The 24260-nt window shown below is 40.9% G+C and overlaps 1 protein-coding gene across 1 annotated transcript; it reads right to left on the bottom strand.

Moving 5' to 3' along the window:
• Positions 1-2122: 2122 nt before the first annotated feature.
• Positions 2123-22964, bottom strand: LOC308293477 (putative ATP-dependent RNA helicase ddx6). Its single transcript, XM_080736017.1, has 13 exons — positions 22835-22964; positions 20757-21873; positions 17230-17334; positions 15941-16070; positions 15297-15443; positions 14615-14709; positions 13209-13331; positions 10771-10899; positions 8035-8151; positions 7425-7488; positions 6328-6429; positions 5530-5748; positions 2123-5306 (listed from the first exon to the last, which is right to left on the bottom strand). The coding sequence occupies exons 2-12, from the start codon at positions 21003-21005 to the stop codon at positions 5534-5536; spliced, it is 1476 nt and encodes a 491-aa protein (XP_080592143.1). The 5' UTR covers positions 21006-21873; positions 22835-22964; the 3' UTR covers positions 2123-5306; positions 5530-5533.
• Between the last annotated feature and the right edge of the window lie 1296 nt (positions 22965-24260).

Here is a 24260-nt window from a genome sequence, read left to right on the forward strand (position 1 = left end):
ACACCACCTACTTGGTCAACGAGAAGGGGCAGAGGATTTAGATGGACCCAATTTAAGTCCTTAGTTTTTCCATTTGAACTGGGACTGAAAACAAGTCGTCTTTTAAGTTAGCAACTTAACAAAAACGAGAGAACACAGGAGTATCTGGTGTCTAAAAAGCCTCAAGTGAATGTGGAAGTACCATTTGGGGTTATGCTGTGGCTATAACAGCTTAATATGAATTTTGAACGCCATAAGGATCACTTTTTGATAATCAATGTTCTTTTTTTTAACAGCATACAAATGCAACAATCATAGAGAAAGTGTCTTAGTAAATTTGGCTGAAACCTCACGAAGCATGGCAGATCTACTAAATTAACAGACCCAGTTCAATTTCACTATCCAACAGCAGCAATAAAACAGGGGCTAAGGAAACTCGCTGCTGCACATTTCCATCAATGAACAATTACCCAAACCCCAAAAGCTGTAATCCCTGTCATTTGACTTTGTACCCCAAATTAAAAGCATTTTCCTTGTTCTTATTCAATGTTCACAATACTTTTCTGAACATGGTTACCCTTTTCCAAAATTGGTTTCAAATAAATATTGCCCCAACCCACCCCTTCCCTCCCCATTTAAACAAAAACACCTGCCATAACCACTTAAGCCCTATTTCAAAATGTCCAATAGCTGATCTACAAGCTCACAATGTGTTGCAATGCAACGCACATAGAACTGCTATGTTTGGAACATTTTGAAAATCTTTGCCTGTAACGACATGCCAAAAATAGCGATGCCAGGCTGAAAGTGGTTAAGAGGAGCACAAACATATGAGACATACATCACTTGACCAGATGACGCTACTCTTTCAACATTCTTTCGTGTCATTAACATAATCTCCTTTGTGACCAGATAATAGCAGCCAATTATTGATGATGGTTGAAATATAGTTTAAATTAGCAAGGGAATAACATTTATAAGACATTTTGAGGAAGGAGGGATCTGAAACTGCCAACACATTTTGCAACAAAGGTTTTGAATGACTGCCCGTTTCAATCCTGAACAATTACATTAACTCTAGACCCAGCTCATGGGGTACAAAAACACTAATCCATTTTTGGCATATTCTGTTCTTAGGTCACAAGGGTGAATATGTAATGACAGGGATGTAATCAGGAACAAAACTATATATATATAAAAACATTTAAATATGCAGGAAAACAATCCTGAATATATAAAACAAAAAGAGGGGGAGGGGGGGAGAGAGAGAAAATACATCCCTGATGAATGGACCAAAACTGATTGTATGTCTCAAACATAAAACAACCTGTGCATATAAGCACAATACAACAAGGAAACCTGACATACACCTTATGATTACATGCAGCCTCAATATTTATGGGACAAGTTTAATGCTGATAAAAATAAACTGAACACAAATAGTCCAGCTAGACCTCAGAAGCCCATGGAATGCTTGAATGGAACTCTGAAAACACTTATCTTCAAACAAATTGAAATATCTCAATTCAGTTAATCTAATGCTTGTGTAGTTCTTGAGCAGATTGTTTATATGAAGCTGCATGTAAACATTTCACAGTCACCCACGTAACATCTTTCATCCACTAGAACGCACAAACCTTAATTACAAACAGCTTCCGTGTCTTGCACACATTTGTCCGCATGTCACACACACACACACACACACACACACACACACACACACACACACACACACACACACACACACACACACACACACACACACACACACACACACACACACACACACACACACACACACACACACACACACACACACACACACACACACACACACTTGGTTTTGCTTCAATGTAAATCCTGAAAGTCAGTATAGATATTTAAAACAAAAGTCTACCTCCACCACCATGAAGCAATCATTTTATATATATATATATATATATATATATATATATATATATATATATATATATATATATATATATATATATATATATATATATATATATAACATTGTAAACGACATGTTTAAACATTTCATCATTTACAATTTGTTTCCTCAAAGCGATGCTGAACACCTCGTATAAAGATTGCCCTATAGTGAAATAGGAGCAAGTTCTCCAAAACAATCACAGCACTTTGATTATCCATCACAGAAACAACAGTGTCACGAGGATCACAATGAAGAAACTCTCTACCTACGCTAAGTTTGGTACTCTCTCTGGCACTTAAAAAAAGAAGCAAGCTAATTAGCCAGTAGCTATGCCCCTCCCAAAAAGCCTTTGTCCAATGCTAGCTTAGAATAACTTCCTGCTTGCCAAGGTTTGCCTTGGCAACAGCCTTGGCAAGCTGCCGGTTGCTAAGCTAGCATTGGACAAAAGCTAATTGCCCAAGGATTTCACAATCTGTACTATGGGGGGGGGGGGAAATATTAGGTTTCAGTTCAAAAACTATTGCTGTTGTGCCACTGTTATACGGGAAGTTTAAATACCAGAGAGAGTAAAAATCTAAAGTCAAGATGCCATAAGAAGCACCCAATCAAGACTTGGCTTATGCAAACCCCAACCGAACAAAACCCCATGTTAAAGCATCATAAGATCCCCTTACATGCTTTAAGCATTGTAAAAAAGAAGAAGAAAAAAAAAAAAAAGATAAAAAAAGAAAAGGTTTTCTGCATTTGTTTTCCATAACTAATGAAAGCTCTGTAAGGGGAGAAAAAAAGAAAAAGAAAGACATCACAGCTGCCAGTTCAGATGCTACAATTTCGCTTTCAAAGTAGATCCCAATCCTCCAAAAAGAAAGGGATAGAAAAAACTAAAACAAAAAGAAAGATAGTCACTCACATTTTCACATTTGCAAACACAGCTGTGCTGGGGAAAGAAAAAGGACGTCCCACTATTTAAAAAAAAAAAAAAAAGAAAAAAAAAAGTGATGTTGATTCAATCCATGATACATTTAGTATCATGACCCCATAAAACCCAATTCAGAAATTCTGCACGGCTGTCCAATCTGAGAACAAAACACTAATTTCTTAAATGTTTTACTTGCTAAAGATACATGGTTTTGCTCTCAAAGCAGCAAAATAGTGCATAAACTACATTAAGAAACTGGTTGTTTGTAATGTAGTAATTTCATGTGCACCATATCAAAAGAGTTTGACTTTGTATGCTGGGTGTCACTCTTGTAATGCTGGATGAGGGACAGCAAGAAGAATGAATTACTAATTCAAAAATACACATTGGCATTCCCCAGCATCCCCACTGGGTTGCAAAATATGCAGTGGCATCTAATACATTCACACACAGTTGAGACTGATAAGGGGGTTAAAATAAAAAATAATTAAGCAGGGTCCAAAATGCCCAATTAAGAAATTATACAACTTTGTCCAGTGAAGTAAGATATTTGAAAGGGTAAAGAGACAATTGTAGAAATAATTTAAATAGTTTTGCATCAATTACAATGTTCATTAACTTCTACAATTGACCTTTTCCAACCTTTCAAAATACACACAACTCTAGTCAGCTTAGTGATAGAAATATTTTAAGATTAAAATGCAAAGTTCAGCAATAGCCTAACAATGTTGTTAGCCTGGACTGTTCTGAACCAGTCTGACACGTTAGCCCTTGTGACAGTTACTTTTCAGGACAAAATATATAAAAGAAATACCCCCTGCACCACCAGTCACAGTGGCAGGTGGAGAATAAAGCTAAACTATGACCATTTTACCAACCAAAAAAAAAAAAAAAAAAAAGCAAAACAGCATACACATGACATGATGGCTGGCAACCTACCAATACGGCTAGTAGCCTACATAATTACCTTACCAATCTGAACCACAATTTACCTGTGCTAAACTGGTGGCTGGTGTTAAATGTCCAACCCTGTTTGCTTGGATGTAGGCGACCATCCATTGCATCAACATGGGGCCCATCTAGTTTTAGGGGAGCTTAAATCACATAACTCCACAAATAACGATTATTCATAGTGACAGGAAAACAGTCACGTTTTAAATGAAGCTGCCCTTTTTTATTGCAATGTTCACGTTAAAAAGAAATGTCCACATTCAAGATGCAGTAGAGGAGTTGGAGTCAAGTTTCTAACACCCCCGACACCCAACACTTGCATAATGGAGGATTTAGTAAATCCAGGTTACTATATAATTAATCTAATTTGTGCTCATAATTTGTCTGGCTGTTGGAAGAGGGATGAGGCAAACTGAAACGCCATTTCTGTTTTTGGTTGTAATTACCATTTTGTTAAGGTTGTTGAGCGTCCCTGCCTGTGTATTACTGAAAACAGTTTATGACGGTGGAAAAGGAGCAGCCAAATAGGGATCAACACGTTGCGATGCCAGCTGTTTTCGTCTCCAGCCCTTTTTGAATTGTCCTTTTTTTTATTGTACATCTGATGTCACACTTAAGTAATGTACCGTAAGCGAATATACTACCGTGATTTTCAGAGTTAGCACCATCATCTGTGTTGTATTTACTAGATGGATTATTCATCACAGGGTTTTTCATCTAGATGACCATCTATGCATCAGGTATGCTCTTATTTGTTGCTCTCATGGTAAGATTTTATTTAATTTTCATGGTGAGTGTTCTTCACCCTGCACTCCCAAACGGTCCAAAATAACTCTGTCCCTAGTGTTTGTCTAACTCTGCAGCATTACTATATAGAAATGTTGTTTTTTTAGACATTTGGCCAGTTCAAATAAAAATTATAATTTTTCTGGCTGTGTGAGACAAGCAGACAGGGAGGTTATGAATGGATCCGAGTGCATGTGGAAGTAATTAAGGCACTTAGTGACAAGAGTGGTGTTAGTGGAGTACAGCAATGGCTGGTGTGAGCACACCATAGTTTAAAAAAAAAAGGAAATTGAAACCACCCTTTCAATATTTGCTGGTAATGGTTTCGATAGTGGTCTTCGGGGACAACATATTCAGACGGGTTCAGAACAGCGCTGAAATCTATTTGTGTTTGTGGCAGTGCAGCAATGCAATAACAATCTACTGCACACTGTTCATATTTACCTTTAGCAGGGTATATTTAGAAAGAAAGGTAAGTACTGGGAAATAATGACAATGCCTGAGCTAATTATGAGCTAAAAATTACTTCAAGTGGACAAAGTAATCAGTGGGCAGTTCTCATCAATGATGAAAGGGGGTTAAAAAGAAAAAGGGGAAAAAGGAAAGGACTAAAACCAGCCGTTACATCCATTTCACAGGCTTTGAAAATAAAAGATTGCAAAATGTTAAACTCAAAGTTGCCTGAAGCTTGTGTGCAAGCGCTGATATTTGTGCAAAAGCCTGCTGTGTCCCAGTGGCCTAGATGGTAGGGAAGAAAACAACTACGGTAAGGAAAACAGAGTCATATTTCTCTAAAAGATAAATGATACACATGGTTTTTGGCTAGCAATAACAGAAACTTGCCTAATTTCAAAAACTGTTAAAGGATAATTTGTCTTAGCAGTTAAATTCATTTAAATACAAGTTAAGAATTTCCTAGCAAATAAGTACAGTGAAATGCAGTCACTGGCTCGATTCTCACCAGCTTAAGAGTTGTCTTGTTGGCGTCCCGACTTCTCCTCGACCTCCTCGACCTCACAGTCGGGGTTGGCAGAGTGGAACTCAGCCACGTACAGGCTCTTGTCGATGCTTCCAGGAATGGGCTTAATGTCGGTCACAAGCTGGTCTTCGATGGCCTTCAGGTTGAATCGATCCTCCGAGGTGATCAGGTTGATAGCCAAGCCCAGGTGACCAAACCTCCCTTAAGAGAATGTGAAAAATAAAACCATATAACCCATTAAGACCTGGAATTATTTATTTTATACCTTAGCTATTGAAAAATAGCAGACATACAAGCTCACCGTGCGGCACCGAGTGCCAAGGCACCGAGTGCCACACTCTTTTTGAAAAGTCGTGAACATTTGTGCAAATCTTTGAATATACTGTATGCATTTTTAGAGCGAACATTTGTAAGTCAGATTTTGCTTCTGGGGGTCCCTGGAACTAAATATTTTGAGACAGGGGTCCGTAGCCAATTACATATCATTTTGGGAGTCCTTGACAAGAAAAGGTTTGAGAACCACTGACATAGAAACATGCGTTTTTCAAAAAAACCTTAGAGGGATTTAGAAAACATTTATAGAATCAGTTCAAAAAAGTATATTATATTCAAAGATTTGCACAGAATATACAGTATTATGTTCTTCGCCACATTACAATTGGCAGTTACATTACATCCTGCCTACAGGTAAAATATATTGAAAAAGATAAAATCGCCCTTGGCTCATTTAAATATCTATTGATAAAGGCCTGGAGTTATGAGGAATTAAACCTGTCATACCTGATCTTCCAATGCGATGGAGGTAGGTCTCTGCATTCTTAGGGAAGTCAAAATTGATGACAACATTAACGGCCTGAATGTCAATACCTCTGGTGAAGAGATCTGATGGAGAAAAAAAGAGGATGAGAAACTATGGTCAACACTTGACGTGGGAACAACATGGGAACACTTTGGTTTAAAGGGATATTACACTTTCAAAAAACTTTTGGTCATTGTATGGTCTAATCAGGCTTGTATGAACACCCTGAACAGTTTTTAATTTGCTTCATTCAGTATTTAGATATTTGATGTAAATGTTACCAGCTCCAACACGCCCAGGCCCTCTCCACATACACACCCATTGTAACTTCAAACTCCATTTTAACCATGATAGATTTATCAAAAACACCCATTATTTTTTCTGGTGACTCATACTACCCTCCTAATACGTGAGCAGACCGTGTTTTTTCAATAACTTTTTGAGCGGTGGTAGACCGCTCCATAGCATGGCCGTGTGTGTATCCGTGTATGTATGTATGTATGTGTGTATGTAGCCTGAACTACCACTCAGTGACCAGAGAGGGTGCTCTTGAGTCTAGTCTGAGCATCAACTGCAATATTCTCTCTCTCTCTCTCTCACACACACACACGCACACACACACGCACGCACACACACACACACACACACACACACAACCACCGCTCAGTTCACACGGGTGTGATTTTTCTTTTATTTTTAATAATTCTTAGGGAAAATGGAAAACATTAAATACAATAATATTTTATTGAAAATAAATGAAAAAAGTTATTGAAAAAACACGGTCTGCTCACGTATTAGGAGGGTATTATGAGTCACCAGAAAAAATAATGGGTGTTTTTAATGAATCTATCATGGTTAAAATGGAGTTTGAAGTTACAATGGGTGTGTATGTGGAGAGGGCCTGGGCGTGTTGGAGCTGGTAACATTTACATCAAATATCTAAATACTGAATGAAGCAAATTAAAAACTGTTCAGGGTGTTCATACAAGCCTGATTAGACCATACAATGACCAAAAGTTTTTTGAAAGTGTAATATCCCTTTAAGTTTCACAACAGGAAAACAGGAAAATGAACTGACCAGTGCAGACCAGATTCCTGCAAAGACCATTTCGGAAGTCGTGGAACACACGGTTTCTGTATTCCTAGGAAAAAAAGAAAAAAGAAGAAAAACATCAAATTACTGTACAAGTACAACTAAAACATTATTCAATAATACACAGTAAGGCAAACAATTATATACAGTAAAACAGGGGTCTTCAACAGGGGGTCTTAGGGGGTCCTCAGAGTTACTACAGGGGGTCCTTCAAATCTTCCAATCCTTTTATTATTAACAACTTGAACCCTAGCGTCCATATTCTGAGAACTGTAGCCAATATAGCAGATCTACAAGCTCACAACGCCTCGTGCTGCGAGGCATTGTGAGCTTGTAGATCAGCTATTTTCGACAAAGAGGTTTGGTGTAGAGTACAGAGTAAAAGGTCAAGTTTATTAAGTATTGACGGTTCAAGTGGTTAAATATCGATGATTTTGCTGTCAAACGATGAAACTATATGGAATCTCTGAAAGGTTGTGGGGGTCCCTGCTTCATCTCTCTATCAACTAAGGGGTCCTTGGCCTGAAAACGTTGAAGACCCCTGCAGTAAAACATCTATAATTAGCCATTTCCTTCAGATGAGATTGTCCCGTACCTGCATCATCTTGGCATGGATGTAGAAACAGGAGTATCCCAGCTGGGTGATCTTCTTGGCCAGCAGCTCAACCCTCTGAGTAGAGTTACAGAAGATGATCGACTGATTGATCTGCAGCTGTACAAGAAAAGGCCAAGAGAGCGAAATCATTAAAGACAAAGAATTAAGTATGAACTATTATCTACTAGTGCTTAGAATTTACAAGCAGCAATACCATAGTAGAAGAAAGCCATTAGTAAGCAGCCGTAAGCCTTGCCATCGCATACTGTAGGTTTGGCAAGTGATACAAATTGCCTGAAAGCCTCTGTATTGTTCATTGCCCGTGTTAATTAGTGTATTGACAAATGCATAAACGATTCATTATGTCCTTATTCCCTTGTGTCCTTATTCTGGGTCAAACATTTGGCACAAAAACAAAATAGCCAATCTACAAGCTCACAAAACATCAATGCACTGTGGCTTTTAGATAGAGCAAATTGATTCCGGATGGAGACCCGTTTCGAAACGGGTCCCCATCCGGAACGAATGGGGGTACATTTATTGTTATCACATTTTTGTCTTAGGAATGCGACAAAAACCAAAAAATATTATTCTCTAGTCTCCATGGCATTACTAATCAATAGAAAAAAAGTCATTTTGGGGGTGAACTACTCCTTTAAGGGCTCGAACAACCCGACTTTATGAGCCTACTGTGCTGTCGCCGACCTTTTTTGGCGCTCGCCAAAAAAACAACGATCTGTAGCAAGATCAGGCTTTGCTCGCCGAGGTTTTGCTCGTTGTGTGTGAAAAGCACTGCGAGAAGATCTGGTCGCGATTTTAGCTCTCGGCGATTTCTTTCCGAATGTTTCTAGATATCTAGCAATTGATATTTGGCTCTGTCGTAAACTGGACATCATAGAGTATGAAAGAGGTTGCGAGCGCACCCCAAGAAGATCTGTGTTAAATGAGACTATGAGAGCAGACATTATGTGATCACAGACAGAACGTCTGTCTGTCTGTATGGAATGGATATATCATGAATAGCCTAATAGACCTTTATTCCGAGGATAAATTCAGGTGTCTTATTGGTAGTAATATTGCTGTTAAATAATGATTTTCATCATAATAATATAGATGCTGTTTCATAGCAATATAAAACCAATACATCTCACAATATGTTTATAAAACCATGCCGCAGCATGGCTGGTGTTATTATGAAAACATCGAACGTGTGTGTGTGCGCGCGCGTGCTTGCGTGCGTGGACGTGCGGTGATTGACGGAAAATCATTAGTGCCCGCTCTTGTGCACAATAGATAGAATAAAAACAATGTAATATTGGCTATGTATCGGGGATGCATCCTGGTGAAATATCTGGCAGTCTGTGATCCCTTGTCGGTGATCAATCTTGTCGGCGAAAACCACAACGATATTATAACTGCCGATTTCAAGAAAGTCACTTGTGTAGTGTGAAATACTCTAACGATCTGATGACTCGCCGACCACGCAATATCGTGTGTGTTCGAGCCCTAAGGGAAAAAAGGAGCATACAACGTAGTACATCTGCAGTAGTCGGAGGTGATCTCCCTACTCTTCCATTGAGAAATGTAAACCTTTGTTTCAGGAAGGACACATTATTGACAAGTACTGAATGAAGCACATAATGAAATCTCTCTCCTGACCAAACAGGGACGTCTTATTGCGACCGGAGGTCACATTTAGTATGAAAACCTGCAGATCATGTCCGGCATATTATGGCCAAGATCCCTGATGTCATCAATATGAAGCCCATGTCTGGGAATGGCCATATCTGGTCCTTGCGTCATACACGCCTCATGGTACGCTCCATACATGGCCAAGATCCCTGATGTCATTAATATTTAGCCCATATCTGGGAATGCCCATATATGGACATATTGTGTCAGTCTCATGATAGCCAGGGTGGTTGTCACGACGCAGGTCACACTTGCAAAGCAAATTAATTCCGTCCTTGTCCCTTTTATGCCCATATATGGAGATCCCTAATGTCATCAATATTAAACCCATATCTGGGAATGCCCATATATGGACATATTGTGTCAGTCAGTGTTGATTTTGTCGAATAAAACTATGACGAAAAATGTTTGTCGACTGTGGTTTTTTCACTGACGAAAACTAAATAGAAACTAAATACAAACCAAGCTGTGATGACTAAAACTAAGACTAAATATATTGACAATTTCGTCAACAAAATAAAAACTAGTGGAGAAGACAGTCATTTTATGTTTGGTTGCTCTCAGGTGTTGCGTGCTGAGAATAGCGATCTACAAGCTAACAGTGAGCTTGTAGATCGGCTATTTTCAGCACACAAATAAGGGGAAAATCAGTCATTACGATGCCATCAAGGCCTGCCAAAAGAAAACATTTTAGTCGACTAAATCAACTGTAGATTTAGTCGCCTAAAATCGTATGATATTTAGTCAACTAAAATTTGACTAAAACTAATACTTTTCAGGTGACTAAATTATGACTAAAACTAAATGAAATTTTATTCAAAAGACTATGACTATAACTAAATAAAAAATTGCTGTCAAAAACACTGGTGTCAGTCTGTTGTTTCAGCACGACCTCGCCCCCTAGCTTCTCGACATTAGGGCGTCTTACTGGTTGGAAGAGTTGTAGATTTGGTAATTCATGCGGGAGACTGGGGTTCGAAAGCCCAGGTAGTAGGACATTACATTATTTCTGTGCAAGAGTAGATGTGGGAGTGAGTCCATTACCCTGGAGAAGAGTGTGTTGAGACAGTGGACTTTCTGCCTCTCAGTGACGTAGGCGTAGTACTGAGTAATGCCCTTCAGAGTCAGCTCCTCCATCAAGTTGATCTCATAGGGTTTCTGGAGGTGTTTGGCCTGGAGGCAAAGATACAGAGAGACAAGAAAAGGAAGAGAAGTGAATGAGGGGAGACATAAATAAGACTCAAAGTATGCATGCTTTTAAATTCAACATCAAGATCTGGACTCGAGTATGGTTCAATGAATACAGCAGCATGGTCCCTGCTATCAACTATGCCAAGATTATTAAAGGAGTAGTTCACCCCAAAATGACTTCTATTGATTACTCATGCCATGGAGACTAGAGTTCCATTTACCCCCATTGATTCTGGATGGTAACGAATGGGGGTACATTTATTGTTATCACATTTTTTTACAGGAATGCGACAAAACACAAAAAATATTATTGAACTCTAGTCTCCATGGCATGAGTAATCAATAGAAAAAAATCACACCCGTGTGAAGTGAGCGGTGGTTGTGGAGGCTGCGCAACAGCATTACTGGGTGGGTGCAGCGGGAGTTGCAGTACTTATGGGTCTGCTGCTCTAAATATCTCTTGACTGAGTGTGTGTGTGTGTTAGGGTTGTTCGATGTGGCCTAAAAATAAAATCTCGATCTATTTCTCAGAAAAGTCGATTTTCGATTACGATTTCCATTTTTTGGTAAAAGAATAATACATTGTTTCAACTATGTTGTTTTCATTTAAAAAATGCAAGGAAATTTTTTTTTAAAATTGTTTTATTTGTTTTATTTTTTTACATAGCCAAATAGCAAAATGTAATAAAACAATAATACTAATAATAATAACTTTAGTTGCGCAACAATCACATACAGAAGTTAACTTGGTTAACTTAGTGTTTCCTTATCAATAGTGAGTGACAAAACAGCCAAAACAAGCCAGCTCTTGGAGGCTGGTGAAACGGGTGAAAAAATAGCTAAGGCCGCCCCTGCACTGCTCATGCACGGAGATGTTGATTGATTGTAAACGGAGGCGAAGCGCTTTGCTTCCCGAGTCTCCCGACGCAAAATTAACACAGTGATAGGGACAGTAGGACTACAGTAGGTGGGTAACACAGCATAATAAGCTTCTTTCAAACTACAACAATAAGTAAGTTTACCAGCTCAGCAGCGTTTGTTCTGTTTGCTGCCTGTACCAGCGCGAGTGAGCGCAGTGCTGTGGTGAGCTCTGCCACAGCACACAGTCTGACGTGCGCTGCATGTGCATCAAAGAAATTACACATCAGAGAGAAATCAGTATTAATTTGGTGTCGGACCTTGTCGTCCTGCTTTAGGAGGACCGGGCTGTGTACGTTTTGCCCCTTGCAAGGCTCCAATGAGTAAGAATTACCCTAATTAAAGTGAAACTCGATTTGACGATTTCTTATTTTTTAAATCGTGTGTGTGTGTGTGTGTGTGTGTGTGTGTGTGTGTGTGTGTGCGCGCCCTCATTGCTACCCGTGTGTGTGTGTGTGTGCGCGCGCGCGCGCGCGCGTGCGTGCGTGCGTGTGTGTGTGTGTGTGAGAGAGAGAGAGAGAGTGTGTGTTGTCTGCCTGCCCTGCTCAATAGCGCCCCTCCTTTAACGTGTGTGTGTGTGTGTGGTCTGTGTGTGTGGTCATGAGAGGTATGGCAGGCGACAGACATACACGGCCGGCCAGCCGGCCAGCCAGCCAGCCAGCCAGCCAGCCAGTAACATCTTGAAAGCGAATCACAGGAGCGGCGGGACCACCGCTCAAAAAGTCATTTTGGGGGTGAACTACTCCTTTAAGACTACATCTAAATTGTTCGGTTTGTGTGACTGTCTGCAGTAGAGCATGGTCAAAAATCAAACCTCGGTTCGAAGTGGAGCGGTGAATCTCTGTGTGTGTGTGTGTGTGTGTGTGTGTGTGTGGTGTGTGTGTGTGTGTGTGTGTGTGTGTGTGTGTGTGTGTGTGTGTGTGTGTGTGTGTGTGTGTGTGTGTGTGTGTGTGTGTGTGTGTGTGTGTGTGTGTGTGTGTGTGTGTGTGTGTGTGTGTGTGTGTGTGTGTGTGTGTGTGTGTGTGCGCGCGCGCGCGCGCGCGTGCGTGCGTGCGTGCGTGCGTGTGTGTGTGTGTGTTTGTGCCTGCACAACAGCGCCCCTCCTTTAACTTGTGTGGCCACTCAAGGTATTGCCAGGCTACAGACATACCCAGCCAGCCAGCCAGCCAGCCAGCCTGCCAGCCACATAGCCAGCCAGCCACAGACATACCTGTCTATTGGGAGCGCTTTCACCGCTCCAAAAACAACCTAACTGTATATGGAATGGACAATTTATCAAAGCTTGACAATTGGATAGGGCAAGCTTGCCAAAGTTGAGAAAGGCATGCTAGTGTGACTGAGAGCTGCGGCAGGCAGTTCGTTTGACCACTCACCATAAACTTCTGCACACTGATGGGGAAGGTTGCAGAGTAGAGCAGGATCTGCCTGTTCTTGGCCAGGAAGCTGATGATATCCGCAATGAGCACCACAAAGTCCTGAGACAGCAGCTTGTCCGCCTGGGAGGAAGTAGACTCCATTTATTATATTGTGACAAAGAAGAGTCTGTGCCAATGTGAATCACCAACAAAATGTGCTAGATTTTCGATAGGGTCACGGTATCAAATGTAGAATTCAAGCTTCGCTTGCTCGAAAATCGATAAAATGGCTAAAACGATAGAAAGCAGTAAATGAAAACAGTTTAACACTCATCTTTTTCCCTAATTACAATCTAAAATATGAACCCTTGTAAAAAAAACAAAGTTGTCCTTTAAGGTCATTATCACTGGACAGGCGATTTCATGTACCGCACAAAATGGTAAATACTGCAAATCGTAGCAGTTAAATAGATACATAGACAAACAAATTAATTAATAATACTTTAATGTGCGGAATCCTAAACACCCGCACAACACACTGTGAATCAGATTTCTTTTTTTTTTTAAAGATTTTTTTTGGGCTTTTTTATGCCTTTATTTGATAAGATAGTAGACTGACAGGAAATGGGGAGAGAGATGGGGAATGACATGTGGCCAAGGTCGTCCGGATCGGGAATCGAACCGACGACGCCAGCAGGCATCATAGCCTAGTATGTGGTATGCGCCTTGACCACTAGGCGCCCCTGTGAATCTGAATTTTGACTTTAGAAGTTCCTGTCTCCCTCCATAACACAAAAATCTGCTATCAAAAATATGAACAGCAGATTATGGTGATAAGTATTAGCAAAGGAGTGAAAAATGCACCCTCCATCCTTCCTGGGTATGTGGAATCGGTTGCTGGTTCATAGTCATCATCGTGGTATTCCTATTCTTGCTATTACTGTTGCAAATGATTGTGTGTGTGTGCGGGCGATTTAACACCGACAGCTGACAGGTGACAGAAGAGTGCCAAACCATATGCCAGTTTAGCAACGGTTGCCAAGCTAGCATTGGACACTTGCTGTTGGGGTGGGTTTTAGCGAAGGTGCAATTCACAAGGGGAATGATTGTTTTTGTTAATACAGTTGACAATTATTAATATAATAGAAAACTGATGAAGATAAACGTTGTTTTGTGTTTAGAACTAGAGTGATAATCCTGATCTTGTAATCACAATTAATCAGATTTCTGTTAACCGTTTTACAGCCTTGCAGGTTGATGATTATTGCTGGAAGTAAGCAGTCTTATGTGAAATTAAATTGTATGCTTCTGAATTGTTCAAACTACATTTGCTACAGTATATATACACAATCACATTGATTCACATATGATAAACTGTCAGGTTTTTATGACGGTACATTATATTCTTTATTATTAAATCATACCTCATCCATCACCATCATCTGGACTCTGTCCACTTTGGCGACTCCCTTCTTTATCAAGTCCAGGATCCTGCCAGGCGTGGCGATGACCACATGCACTGATGGGGTAACAGGAGGAGAAACAATTTACACACAGTTCACAAAACATTAGGACTGACCAGGTTGATCAGGGGGAAAGCTATAAATGCATTATGGACCTTTAGAGAAAGGGAAAAAACACTGATGTGGACGAGGGGAGAAAAGGATTTTGAAGACCAACAATACAGCACAACAGGGGCCCCAACTCTAATAGCCTTTGCTATTAATTGTAGATAGGTCTAAGATAATATTTCAACAAGATGCTATGCAGGGTAGCATCTCTGAATGCATAGCATCTTGTAAGAGTATTCTTAATTATTTAACACTGCATAAATGAGTCCCATTAAAACATAACAGACATGATATACATCGGTCTCAACGAGGGGCAGTAAATATCAAATAACCCCATTATGAAATTAAGAGGAGGGTAATAAGGGACACAATTTTTGTTTAATATATAAACGATACAACTTTATATACACTGGTCTTTAATAACAAATAAATATTTCATGGTAAAAAAAAAGGGCGAAGGGGGGGTCCGCAAAAGTATTGAAAATATTGGACAGGGTCCTTGGGGCCAACATGTTAATGTGCAGATCATCTTTACCCGTCTCATCCAGACGCATGATGTCATCTCGCAGGTTGGTTCCACCGGTTGTAGCCATTACTTTGACTCCTCCCAGGTGTTTGCTGATCTGGATACTGATCTGGCTCACCTGCAGGGCTAACTCACGGGTGGGAACCATGACCATGGCTATGGATAGAGTAGAGACAAGCAGATAAGAGGATTATGAGTAAGACACAGGCACATTTCAATATGGACAGGGCATCTCCAAATCTCAGTAGATAGTGATACTCTCAAGAGTATACAAATAACCAAATAGACCCGCTTGGTAAAAAATAAAATGAGAATAAGAACAATAGAAAAACCTAACCCTATCCCTAATCTTAACCTCAGAAAGATATGCATAATCCTAAAGCTATTTATAACCTTATTCTCAGTAAAACAAATACAAGAATAAAAATCTCAGAGTTTCTCTCTGGCGACACCAGTTACCGACTTGGATCGGGGAACATGAGAACATGAGGATGGCAAGACAACAGTGAGGGAGATGGATGGTGGAGAGGATATTATTAACTGTGGATGTTGTGAAGTAGCGAGGAAACAGAAATAGCAGACACGACAACCAATCTGAAATGGTACAAGAACAATCAAGGTACTGTACATGGATGGTTCCACTTAGAGCTCACCCTGTATGTAGTCCTTCTTCAGGTCTATTCTCTCCAGCAGTGGAATAAGGTAGGCTCCGCTCTTGCCTGTTCCGTTCTTGGCCCTGGCCAGAATATCACGTCCAGACAGGGCAATGGGAATGCTCTCCTCCTGGCAGTGAACATGTTATGTTAACACATGTTTGGGTGCATCCCTATGGTTCAGAAAGGTTCATCCCACCATCTTAAGTGGCTATATGATCATTGAATGAAAGTGGAATGTCATTCCACTTTCTCTCCACTAGCTTGCTATCAAATAAAACTTTAAACAGGGTTCCCACACATTTTTACCAATGAATTTCGAAAACATTTCCAAAACCTTTCCAGAATATTTAAGCCAATTTCCAGGACTATATAACAATAATTCAGTGCAATAACGAGTCGCTTTCTCCTATGTGCAATGCCCAAAGACAGGCAGTGTAGCAAAAATAAAGCATGCACGCTGCGAACGGGCCGTGGCGTGCATGCGGATCGTGCCCGATGGACACGCACGTGCCCACGTCAAAAGGTAAGAAAATCGTGGCAGGGAACCCTCAGAGTCGATTTGTGGTGGCAGTAAATGAGTTTAAAAAATGTACCAATCTACTTTCTAAAACATGATTAATGCCGTTGATGCCTTGTTCAGACTGGTAGCCCAAATACTATTTCTTATCCAGATTGCAGTCAGATTGGTTTCATGCAAACTGAATCACAAAATAATGCTGGGGTTTGACACAACACCGTTTTGTGTATCGACTGCCATACAAGTGGACGATACAAATAAGTATTGCAAATAGCCGCCCAGTTATTTTAAATGCTAGAGGTTCACTTCAAATCGGTTTTGCAAATTAAAGGCCCGGGCTACTATTTAGAAATATAAGGTATGACGAGACGACCTTTGACAGGCTTTGTCTGGTCAAAGTCTTGACTTTTAATAAGGGAGGCATAAGTTTCATATTCTCTTAATGACTTTCACTTTTGTTTTCTTGTAGAGACTTCAGTACAATGTATACCGGTAGTTAAATATTTCTTCCCAAGAATCTCCCATAGACATCTTTCCTAAGAAGCATTTTAATTAATTAAAATTATTTATATTATGTATTATACCATGCCATCTTATATCAGATATATTTGTTATCCAGCGACGTTATGGATTACATGTGGGAAATGGGCTTAAGCGTGCACATCCTAACAAAATGAGTTTTCAGCTAAATTAAGCTAAGTTAGGTAAAACAAGTCACGAATATGAACAGAACTGTTATTCACAAGGAAGCATCAGTTGAAGGTCATACCTGGATAGGGGAGGGTTTCTCCCAACCCATCTCAAAGATGCCCATCAAAAGTTCTCGTTTGAGACAGTAGTCCTCAAACTCATTCCCCTTAGTGGCCGTCACATCCTACGTGGGGGATAGATAAAACAAAGAGCTGTAAAAGGAATACCAAAACGCTCACCCTGGGCTCAGATCCAGCGACCTCGGAATGGTCTACCTGGCTTCCTAAACGTTAACTTCCGTACACAGTGCCTAAACCGAACCTTGTTCCTTACCTTAAAGGGCCTACACCATGCTTTTAAAACTATATTTTTTGTATAAATATATGCTCAAAATTGAGTCTTAGACAGGTCTTAACCCCCAACACACACCCTGACCATCCTGACCATTCCTCTTGTTTCTTATAGCTGTGCTATTATTAGGCCCTGCAATCAAGCTCCCTCAGCCCTATGTTCCCTCAGCCTTATGTTCCCTCAACCCTATGTTCCCTCAGCCTTATGTTCCCTCAGCCCTATGTTCCCTCAGCCCTATGTTCCCTCATCCCAAAATAGGACCCTATGTTCCCTCAGCCCTATGTTCCCTCAGACCAAAAATCTCAGTCCCCCATGGCATTGTTTCCGACGTCTCATTGTTCTGACGCCCCATTCGTCCGATGCTGGTGAATGCTAACCTGGTGAATGCTAACCTGCCGACGCTGTTGAATGCTAACCTGGTGAATGCTGACCTGCCAACGCTGGTGTATGCTAACGCGTGAATGCGGACCTGTCGACACTGGTGAATGCTAACCTTTTGTATGCTGGTGAATGCTAACCTTGTGAATGCTGACCTGCCGATGCTGGTGAATGCTAACCTGGTGAATGTTAACCTGAAGAATGCTAACTCTTTATATGCCCATATATGGAGATCCCTGATGTCATCATTATTAAGGCCATATCTGTGAATGCATGGGTAACAGGGATCTCCATATATGGGTAACTGGTCCGATATATATTAATAAAGGATAACATAAATTAAAAGTTCACATATGGGTATTCCCAGATGATCACCAACAGAATCCATATATGGCCAAGACTGGTGGCCAAGACAGATGGCGTGACCTTGCCCAGTAAGACGCCCTTAATGGGACATCGGAACAATGAGATGTCGGACCAATGCCATGGCACTGTCTATTTTGGGCTGAGGGAACATAGGGCTGAGGGAACATAGGGTCTATTTTTGGGTTGAGGGAACATAGGGCTGAGGGAACATAGGGTCTATTTTGGAATTGAGGGAACATAGGGCTGAGGGAACATAGGGCTGAGGGAGCTTGAGCATGACCCCCAGCTGCAATACCAAAACGGCCTTTGTTTGCTCAGTGGCACATCTAGTGGGGTTTTTCCACCCTCCCCCTCCCCCCTCCCCTCCTCTCCTCTCCAACGTTGTCGACAACAAATAATGTAATATTGGGCCAATACAAAAATAGGATAATGTTCCAGCTCTGATTATAGCCTACTGTAGGCCTATGTTGTATGATATAAGCCTACTGTCAAATCCTCTTCCTCCTGGTTGGAGGCTTGGAGCGTTTTCATCTGCAGCGCAGCGGGCAGCAGCGGCCCCGTGTAGCCGTGGATAGAGAGAGGAGAGGCGGGGTGTGGAGCTCTTTCTAGCCGGAGATAGTGAAGGGAGAGGCGGGGTGGCCAGCTCTCTATAGCCGGGGACAGCGATAGAAGAGGCGGCGTGTAGCCGTGGATAGAGAGAGGAGAGGCGGGGTGTGGAGCTCTTTCTAGCCGGGGACAGTGATAGAAGAGGCGGCGTGTTTAAGCTCTCTATAGCCGGGAAATTAATGCATTTTAAACTTTGGCCAAACTTGAAGAAAGTAATTTCATGTTTATTTTTAGGCAATCGATTAATATAATGTTGACACATAACTGTGTGGGTGTGTGTATATGTGTGCTAGCCCTGAATACATGACTATCATATACATGTCGGTCATGTATTCAGGGCTAGTATGTGTGCCAATGATTCAATGGCAGTGACACTTGAAGAATGTGCCGAGTTGTCAGTTGTTGTCAAATGGGAAATTACAAATGGGGAAAATGAGCCATAAGACATAAGGGTCCTTAAAATGTTAGATTTCTTAAAAGAAAAAATCTATTTCATAGTTCACCAATTGAATACACATGACCACACAGTGAAGCACCTGATTGTGTAATCATCATACCACTATACTATTTGCAACTGTACACTGCACTGTTAATAAAGTATTCAATCAATCAAACTGCTGCCAACCATCTAATTATTGACATCTGTTATTCCATGGTTAGGTGACAGGTTTGAGTTGCTGGCAGACTGCTGCGGAGGAAACGGGTTGATCACACCCACGCGAACACACACACACCCCTACGACGGAAGGCCTGTGGCGGAAAAGAGGTCAGGACACCTGGAGCAAAAAGGAAACTTACTTAAGGACTCCAACGGGACCGGGACAGTCTGCTTGAGCTGCTTGTCGCGGCCAGGACCGCCGCTCTGTCCACCGAGTCGGAGCTGCTTGTCGCGGCCGGGACCACCGCTGTCCACCGGGTCGGAGCTGCTTGTCGCGACCGGGGCCGCCGCTCTGTCCACCGGGTCGGAGCTGCGGCGGTCCCGGCCGCGGCAAGCAGCTACTTGGTTAAGAAATCGCGGTGGATTCGGCCACCGCGGCTCGCTCCCACCCGGCCACCGCGGCGAGCTCCGCGGCTCGCTCCCACCCGGCCACCGCGAGCTCCCACCCGGCCACCGCGGAAAATTTAGGCCCAGGCTTCAGAAGGCCTCGGATCATTAAAAATAGGTCTTTTGTTTCCTTGTTAGAAGGGACGAAGCTTGGGTCCTCGCAGTCTATAACGTCACATTTATAGTGCAATCCAGGAACGTTAAGACTTCTCCTTGGACATGTTGATAGCAAAAATGTTCATAGAATAAAAGTGAGTGAGAGCACTGAGTGAGCAGCCCCAGAACAGTAAGCCAGTTGCAGATGGAAGTGGAGGCTAAGCAAATTAGAAACAAATGAGGGGCTGGGTTTACAACAGTAGCTCTGGTTTTTACCTGAAGGGTGGGGGGGGGGGGGGGGGGGGGGATCCGTGTGACGTCACACGGATCAACTCTCAGAACAGCACTGTTCTGAGAACCCGTGGAAAGCTTTTCATCTCTGTCTGCCCAAAACCAGAGAAAGACACAACGGTCAGAAATAGGACTTTGTGAGGATAGAAGGTGCCAGTGGGACCCCAAAAAAAGGTTTTAAAATAGAAAAAGTGAAAATTCATGGTGTAGGTCCTTTAAACTCCGCAAAACAGTGCCAAAACCTAAACTTAACTTCTGTAAAACTATGCCTAACCCTAAACGTATTTCTAACCTTATCCTCTGTAAAACAAATACAAGAATAGGCCTACAAGTCATCGGCAGAAAAAAAGAAGAAAAAAAAAACGAGGGCGAGCGTGTTTTGGGGTGAGCCTTCTGGGTTACCTGTAAAAAGCACCAAAATGTAACCCTCAAGCCACTGTAAAAAATAAAAGCACTAGTAAATTAATACTTACTGAGGTTCGGACCCTATTGTCTTTGGGAGGGAGCTGTAGGTTCTTTTTCCAGTCATCTCCGAACTTAATACCAGGTCCCTCCTGGGGGGCACCAACTGCTTTCTGGGGGACCCCTGAAGTCTTTCCTTGGGCAGTGGGTCCCGACTGGATTGAGGCTGGTTTGGGCGGTCCTCTTAGCTGCCCGTTTTGCTTGTTCAGTCCCATGACATTGACAACCGTGCCAACATTTTCTGTTCTAGCCGTTGCCATTTTCGTCTTCTTTTTTTAAAGATTTTCAAAGTTTTTGCCTCGTAAGGTTATTGTCCTTTTTAAAAATCCTCTTCAAAAGTAGAAAAGTTTAATAAAGCATTAACAAAACAATATTCTCTATTCTTTTAAGTCCAAAGTATTTTTTTTTTAAACAAAGAAAGTCGATTCTTTTTTGTATTTACATAATATACACAAGTACGTGCAGTATGGTCCCCTTCAACAACAGAGTGACTGACGTACAACCAAAAAGAAGTCTTTATACAAGAGCTCTTCTAAATGAAGAGAAATGTGCATTCATATGCATAAATCTACTTGCACACAATATAGAAAATTATATGTGAACAAGTATCAAAAGGAGTTTTAAGTCCTGAAATAGAACAGCTAAGGCAATTTGAACTGGGGAAATAACTTCTGCAATATAATCTTAGTTCAACACTTTCACGTTCTCTTTATCTATATTAAACAGCAATATTTCCTGCGTTTACTTTACTTTGAGTCCATTAGAATCGCTCAATATATTTGTCCTTGAAAATAGGATTTCCAACTTTTGTACAAATGTCTTCCAGCAAAAAACAAATTCATGTAGTCTGTGATGTTCAATATTTATTCTCCACTCTGCGAGTACCTGTCCCTCCACATGTGAAAGAACAGATTCCTGACATCAAAAAAACAAATACGGGCCACTGCAGTCCAAAGCAAAGTAGCTTTAAGTGCCCGTTGGAGTCCTTAAGTAAGTTTCCTTTTTGCTCCAGGTGTCCTGACCTCTTTTCCGCCACAGGCCTTCCGTCGTAGGGGTGTGTGTGTGTTCGCGTGGGTGTGATCAACCCGTTTCCTCCGCAGCAGTCTGCCAGCAACTCAAACCTGTCACCTAACCATGGAATAACAGATGTCAATAATTAGATGGTTGGCAGCAGTTTGATTGATTGAATACTTTATTAACAGTGCAGTGTACAGTTGCAAATAGTATAGTGGTATGATGATTACACAATCAGGTGCTTCACTGTGTGGTCATGTGTATTCAATTGGTGAACTATGAAATAGATTTTTTCTTTTAAGAAATCTAACATTTTAAGGACCCTTATGTCTTATGGCTCATTTTCCCCATTTGTAATTTCCCATTTGACAACAACTGACAACTCGGCACATTCTTCAAGTGTCACTGCCATTGAATCATTGGCACACATACTAGCCCTGAATACATGACCGACATGTATATGATAGTCATGTATTCAGGGCTAGCACACATATACACACACCCACACAGTTATGTGTCAACATTATATTAATCGATTGCCTAAAAATAAACATGAAATTACTTTCTTCAAGTTTGGCCAAAGTTTAAAATGCATTAATTTCACTTTAAAACCTTTTAATATATAATTTGTATTTAAAAAGCAGAACCCCTCAGGAGGTTTGTGTGCAGCAGCCTAATGTATCAACCTGGTCCTATGCGCCTTTTCCTTACAAAAGTGGTTCATTTTTGTAAACAACCAACATGTTTGGGTTTGTCAACATAAGCCAGTAACATTGTTGACAATGGATGTCAAAACACAAAGCCAGGCTACACGACAATACGCAATAATGCTCCTAGTATGCTTGCTAAAAACGATGATAAAATACATTTATATTAAGTTACAATAACTTGTACACGAATGCATGTTGTATTTATGACATCTTGGTACATAAGGGTTAATGTTACACAGGAGCTGCCTGCTTAGCAGCCACGGCTGGCTAACGTTAGCCATTTGCTAGCTGGGATAGCTAAACAACACACGAATGTTTTTTTGTTTTTAAATAAATATTACGTCGGGGACACACCACAAACCCACCTTTGTGTCTTGCTGTTGTTAAATGTGATTCAATGTTTGTGGCTAGTCAACGTCTCCTCCTGTAGTTTGCTCTAAATTGTTCAATATACTCGAAATAAATCGTCTCTATTGTGTTTGTTCTTGCTAATTCAACATGGTCGCCTTCTTCTTCATCCTCTCTTCCTCGATGCTTTCCTCCCGTGTAATGACGTGGAGGTCTTAACAGCCAGCGCCATCTTCTGACAGCTCTCAATCCTCCAGGACAGTAGTGACAGGAAAGGTTGGCACCAAAACATCAAACATATAATTTTCCGAACTAGACCTTACCCGTTCAAAGATATGTGCTCCAAGTTACTGTAACTGGTGCATGCGTGAGAATATGTGGGAGCATCATAATGTAAGGAGCAGCCCATGGAGGAGTGTATATTTATGATGGATACAAATAATTTAACAGCAAAATTAGGTGAATAGAAGTATGGGGATGTATGCACTTACTGTCTCCACATTTTTGGAGCTGTGTGGAACACAAGCTCCCCATAGGCAGCAATGTGTGTCCTCACCAGAGTCTCACCAGAGTCTGTCACAAGAATGAACAGGATCTGCGCATGCGCGGCTTTACCACACACACACACACACACACACACACACACACACACACACACACACACACACACGGCTGGCAAGCCAAGCGCATCTCTCACTCTCCCCAAGCCTGCCCTGCATGCATTCCTCCCCTAATTTATAGATCTAGAACACATAGAAGTTATAGAGCACTTAGAATTCATAGATCTAAAACACATCTATACTATAATTTTGCGAATGTCTGAGTGAGTGTCTGTCTGTCTGTCTGTCTGTCTGAGTGAGTGTCTGTCGTGGGTCAGTGACGTGACGCCCCAAAAAATGTGTTTTTAAAAAAACTTTAAATTGCAGGCATAAAAGTTATTTACTTTTGTTCTACTCACTCTCACCCTTATGGAAATACATTTTGTTTTTAGATATGTTATTGGAATCAGACTTTATTCAGCAGTTTGTTGTACTTGTGCCTAAAATCGTCATATGGTGTGACATGAAAATAATTGTTCATAAAATGAAAATGGAGTACATCTTTCTTAAGTTACTCACTTTATCAAAGTCCTTTATCATAACTAACCAGTGATCCACTATAGTTTTTTGAAAATTAATTATATCTGTATATTTTTTTCATAATCGACACTCTGTGTGAGGCCCATGTTCATGATCTTACAACATATTTTAAATGTATTCTGTCAAAACTTTCTCTAAAATTACACAAATATTTGTGACTCTTCCTGATAATATTCTCTATGTAATCCATAAACATTATTTTGGTTTAATCATTAATAAAGGTATGATTTCTCACTATTTGGAATGTCACACCAAATGATTTAGTGTCACACCGTATGATCATATCTTCATGTGTCAAAGCAAA

This window comes from Nannobrachium achirus (genome assembly GCF_963921795.1).
Source record: "Nannobrachium achirus genome assembly, chromosome: 10".
NCBI classification, from domain to species: domain Eukaryota; kingdom Metazoa; phylum Chordata; class Actinopteri; order Myctophiformes; family Myctophidae; genus Nannobrachium; species Nannobrachium achirus.